This window comes from Pteronotus mesoamericanus, unplaced genomic scaffold, assembly GCF_021234165.1.
Source record: "Pteronotus mesoamericanus isolate MK-2021 breed Mesoamerican mustached bat unplaced genomic scaffold, CSHL_Meso_final contig_182, whole genome shotgun sequence".
In the NCBI taxonomy this organism is placed as follows: Eukaryota; Metazoa; Chordata; class Mammalia; order Chiroptera; family Mormoopidae; genus Pteronotus; species Pteronotus mesoamericanus.
In genome coordinates, this window is record NW_026555078.1 from 26,525,441 (window position 1) to 26,531,440 (window position 6,000).

Genomic DNA, 6,000 nt, shown 5'->3' on the forward strand with positions numbered 1-6,000 from the left:
AAATCACAATTGGCTACCTTCTGTGGCTTCCTGGGCCCACGGGGATCCTAGATCAGCCCATCTATACTACACAGGAAGTAATCTTTGCACTCCAGTGAGGGTACCTGCTTTCTCCACTTGGTTTTCTTGGCTCCAGGCAGTAGATGTGTAGGTTCTGTTGCTCTGCGAACTCCAGATGAGAAGTCAGGACCTGTCTCTATGTTCATAAGTACCACCCAACCTCAATGGAACTATGTCTAATATCAGCTCATCCTCTATCCCTTGGAGTGGGGAGTAGAGGGATTAGACCAATATGCAGCACTCTTAGGAGCTTCCTAATGTCCCAAACCTCTATCTTTATCTTCCTCAGTTGCTTTACATCTCCTTGGTGGCAAAATATGCCAATCCAGTTCTATTGCTTTGTCCCCTGGGTGCAGACCATCAGGACTCTCTGACAGTTTGACATTTGGAGTCTTTGTTCTCAGCAGTCCAAACACCTTTGTTTGATCTTGGCTGCTGGGGCATGGGTGGGAGGGTGCAGCTGGGAATCAAGGAAGCTGGAAAAGTCTTTTTTAAATTGATGTTTTACTTGGGCACATCACATTCCTAAATCACCAAGCATCCCAAACTTGGTAAGCACACAATAATTGCAAGAAATTATTAGCCATTATGTTGAAAATTTAAAATATAAAGCTTCTGGTATCAGATGTCCACAAATCCACAGTCTTCAAGGACCCCAATCTTTCATAAACTGTGAGCCTCACATGGTAGTACATGTGGCCATTAGAGAGACAGTAATGTCCTTGTTTATCACACACTAGTCAGTCTGCCACATTTAACAAACAAAAATGCAGGACACCAGTTAGATTTAAATTTCAGATAAACAACGAATAATAATGCACATTTTTTTTTACTGTAAGCATGTCCTGAGTATTGCAAGGACATCCTGCATTTTATCTGACATCCCCATGCCAACTACCTACCCTCCTCCACTGATACTTTGAAATAGCTCCTTTTTTCCCAAGTGAAAAGGCTACTGTCACTCACTGCATTGCACTAGGCTATGTCTATGAAAGGCTAAGTAACAATCTTTAAAAAAACAGAAAAGATCAGAATTGAGTATGAAGGAGGATGTGCCCAATTATTTACATTAGTTTCCCTCATGTCAGTTCATAGACCCAAAGTGAGTGCCTTTTCGGTGATAGGGGATGAAACAAGAATAAAGTATCTGTGTTTCCCTGTTTGGATCTGTCTGGCCCCAGAAAGTGTTAATATCTTTTTTTAAGGGTGTTAATATTTTGAAGTCTTATAACAAGCTCTGTTTACTTAGGGAATATAAGAAACATGTCAACCCTTTGAAAGGCTTCTAATTAAACTGTTGGAGCTTTGATATCAGACTTGGAGATTAGTATTACAGCTTTTAAAAAGATTCACTATTGTGTGTCACTAGAATGGGGGAAATATGCTGATCTTTATAGACAGTTATTGAATTTAGAAAACATTTATCTTAAACTTCAAATCATTACCACATTATAAGCTGTATTTAGTGCATCAATCTCAATTTTTACATTGAGCTCTTAAAGAACTGCTGTCTCCCTCACTTTGCTGTTGACAAAGACCATCATTGCTATAGGTTTCTAGTATAAAATCAATGATTATATGTTTCTCCTGGAAGCTGAATCTTCAAGAGGTGATGAAAATGGTTTCATATACAAAGTATTTTATGAGAGTTCAAAGGAGAGAGTCAACATATTTTGAGAGTCCATTATATGCCAGGGACTCTTCTCATATATTTCTAATCTAACCAAAAACTTAATGAGAGAGAGTGATGGAGGTAAATAATTTTGCTATTATCACAAAATTGTCTGTTTCTGAAAGCACTTCATCTAACTCCCTTTTGAATTTTCCCGACAGCTTTCTCCTGCAGTTATTTTGTTCTTCAGAAGGACTCTGAGCAAAAAAATCTTATGCTACTAAATTCACTTCTAACCCTGATAACATAAGTGATCATTTCTTATGTAGCTAACATATTTATTTATTTTGATGGAATTATAAGTTCCCAATATTATTTTCAAAATACATTTGTTCATAAAAGTATGCTTATTTATTTGTGGATACTCATTTAACATCAAACATACTATGTATTTAATTTTATGTTTAAAATGTAAAGAATATTGGAATTTGAAGAGTTCAATCTCCCACTCAGTGACAGTATTACATGGACAATATCCTTACTTCTGCTTGAATATTTTAGTGGTGTGAAGTTCATGAGTTTTCAAATTAGCCAGTTAATAGAGAGCAGCTTGAAATTAAGTGTATATATAGAGGTGGTATTTACCTTCTAGAAATTCTTACTTATAGATCCTAGTTCTGCCCTCTGGGACCATATGAATAAATTTAATCCTTTCTCATACCTCACGCAGGTGCTTTGTGGGTAAACTGTCTAACCTTTCAGTACTTTTATACCCTGGACATCTTATTATTTGACCTCTAAACAGAGGATGGTATTAAAATGGTTTTGAATCATATATATTGAAGAAAAACACAGAAAACAGTGATGTATTACAAGTGCATTTAAGAAATAAATATATATTTCTTTCCCCACATATGTATACACACATATATAAATATATATATATTTATTTTTTATTGAATAAGAGCATCAACTAGAAAGCAAGTACCTCTATTCAGTTGTCTCTTCACTACATTCCCCTTAGAATTAAGTAAGCTATAATCTCAGTCAATGGTCCTATGCTGAGTTTTAAGTACATTCCCTGTGTTGAATAGCATTAGAATATTTTTTTCCCTTCAGAAATGATCTCGCCCTATGTTGCAGGGTTTCTTCTATAAAACCAAGTACATGTGGTATGGTGTCACACAATTCTAAATTCATCTGTTTTAATCAGATTTTCAATATCTCTGTCCCATCACAGATCATTTTCCGTAAAATCAGTGATGTGAAGAAAGAGGAGGAGGAGCGCCTCAGGCAGAAGAACGAAGTCACGCTCAGCATCCCTGTGGATCACCCGGTCCGAAAGCTCTTCCAGAAGTTCAAGCAGCAGAAGGAGCTGAGGAATCAGGGGTCAACGCAGAGCGACCCGGAGCGGAACCAGCTCCAGGTAGAGAGCCGCGCCTTGCAGAATGGAGCGTCCATCACCGGCACCAGTGTGGTCACGGTGTCACAGATCACACCCATGCAGACATCTCTGGCCTACGTGAAAGCCAGTGAGTCACTCAAGCAGAACAACCGTGATGCCCTGGAACTCAAGCCCAATGGTGGTGCTGACCCTAAAAGTCTCAAAGTCAACAGCCCAATAAGAATGAAGAATGGAAATGGGAAAGGGTGGCTGCGACTCAAGAATAATATGGGAGCCCATGAGGAGAAAAAGGAAGACTGGAATAATGTCACAAAGGCTGAGTCCATGGGGCTATTGTCGGAGGACCCCAAGGGCAGTGACTCAGAGAACAGCGTGACCAAAAACCCATTAAGAAAGACAGATTCTTGTGACAGTGGGATTACAAAAAGTGACCTTCGTTTGGATAAGGCTGGCGAGGTGCGAAGTCCGCTCGAGCACAGCCCCATTCAGGCTGATGCCAAGCACCCCTTTTATCCCATCCCCGAGCAAGCCTTACAAACCACACTGCAGGAAGTCAAACACGAACTCAAAGAGGACATTCAGCTCCTGAGCTGCAGAATGACTGCCTTGGAGAAGCAGGTGGCAGAAATTTTAAAAATACTCTCAGAAAAAAGCGTGCCCCAGACCTCTTCTCCCAAGTCCCAAATGCCACTCCAAGTACCTCCCCAGATACCATGTCAGGATATTTTTAGTGTTTCCAGGCCTGAGTCACCTGAATCTGACAAAGATGAAATTCACTTTTAATTTATATATATATATACACATATATATTTGTTAATATCTTAAAAACAGTATATACATCTATATACAGAAGTGTGTATATACAGTATATACATATATATTTTCACTTGCTTTCAATATGATGAACACAATATGGATTTTGATATGTAAATATTGCATGTCCAGCTGGATTCTGGCCTGCCAAAGATGACTATTAAAAACATAGATATTGCTTGTATATGATGCAGTTGACTGCATGCACACTTTGCTTTTATTTATAATCTCTAGTCTATAATTTTTAAAAAGTATGATTTTTGTTAATCAAGGCAATGTAATATTTGAAGAATCAGGGTCCAACCTGCCGATGTTGCCATGATAAATTTGATCTCAGGCTGAGTAGATCGCACTGTCATTTCCTCACTATTCTTTTGAGTTAAAATTATAGATTAATGCCAAGGAAGAGTTCCACTTTGTAAACTGTTAGTATCATTTTATGATCTCTTTCCTAAGGATGTTTCTCTATAACTTAGTGTTAGATTACTTTCCCCAACAGGCAGTGTTTTCTCCATTTAAACGACTATTTTGTTCCCTAAGTCAGATAGCCGTGTGGGGTATTGAAAACTTATTGCTATGGGTTTTGTGCATGAATTGCATTTTTGCTCAACTATACCTCTTCTTTTTCAACATTATACTTAGATAGTCATCATTAACTTCTATGTAAGGAAATCCCTCTTCCCTCCGTCTTGGAGAACAGCTAATGTCTTATAAGCTGTTTTATCAACCCCATAAACACCGAACTATTAATATACTGTATATTATTATAGAATACTGCACCACAGGGCAAAAGGGCCTTTTAACGATTTATGTTAGAGATGCTGATTTTCCAAAGGTGATAAATATTCTAAATTTGTGTTTCTAAAACTTGTTCAAAGGTGAAGTTAAAAGGCTCTTAGCAAAGAAACAAACAAAAAACATTTAATCATATCAACATTTTAACTATAATGATATAAAATAAAAAAGAATGTAAGCAGACAAGTTTTTGTAGCACATCTGTAACTTAGGGAGAATGAAACACAGGTACAGAATTGCTCACACATGATTCTTGTTATGTGTAGCAATAACACATGAAATGTGATTTAAAAAACTAAGAAGTAGATGTTAAGTTGCTCAACTCAGATAACTGCTTTTCTATAATTTTATTCTGGTTGCAATTTTCTACAGGTTTTTTTGTACACAGTTCTACTGCTGGACTTCTGCTAAGTTGATAGACAACTATGGCTCAGGCAGATCCACTTATGAAAGAGAGGTACTAGAGACTGAATTTCAGAGTATTTTGGGTCATAAATCCTCTTAGAAAGTGCCTATTATCAACTAAAAAATGCCACAAACAGTTGTGTATAACTAGTCCTTTAAATGATATGTACTGGGAATCAAATACACATTTATTTGTAAGAACCCAGAGGAATTTATTTCTTTTGACTAAAAGATATTTTGTAAAGTTGATTAGTGAGACATACTTTTGAATTGGTGTATGCATGGCATGTAACAATGGGAACAGGGCAGTTAATGTTTGCATCATGTCGAAACTATATACCACTAATTTGTACATTATCAGACCATCTGTACACATGGACTAACAATGTACACAAGATGATAGCAAAATCAAAGGAGATATTTTGATCTATTGTACCCATTTATATGAGCTTTTCTAACTATCTCCTAGCATCCCTAAATAAAAATGCCACAGCCAAAAGACAAGTTATCACGATCAGAAGGGGGAGGTGCAAAACAAAGAAATTTATAAAAACAGTTGATAGTTTAGAATTTGTATTAGAACTTATTCACTTGCCCACAATATGTGCCTCTTTAACCCAGGAGTCTCAGAGCAGCTGTCGTGTGTCATGGGTTCCATTTTCCTTCTTTTGTGTCCATGACTTCCATTACCCATAATGGAAGTTTTCAGGAGAGCATGTCTCCATGCAACGCTACAATATCTACCTATCACAGGCACAGGAGAATGAAGTAACCAGGTGTATGGGATCAGCCTTGAAATGGGAACTTGGTTGCTTTCATGGTGAGGATGGTACCTTCTTCTTGACCTCTGACATTTATTGAATTTCAGGGTGTTTTTCTATTTAACCATGTGTGAGACAAAGGTGGATGA

The 6,000-nt window shown here is 37.4% G+C and overlaps 1 protein-coding gene across 1 annotated transcript in view; it reads left to right on the top strand.

The window, feature by feature from the left end:
• Positions 1-3,860, top strand: part of KCNH5 (potassium voltage-gated channel subfamily H member 5) — a 244,307-nt gene extending 240,447 nt beyond the window's left edge. The window contains exon 11 of the mRNA XM_054567028.1: positions 2,913-3,860. Coding sequence (XP_054423003.1) covers positions 2,913-3,860 — 948 coding nt within the window. The remainder of the gene's footprint in view (positions 1-2,912) is intronic.
• The last annotated feature ends 2,140 nt before the right edge of the window (positions 3,861-6,000 follow it).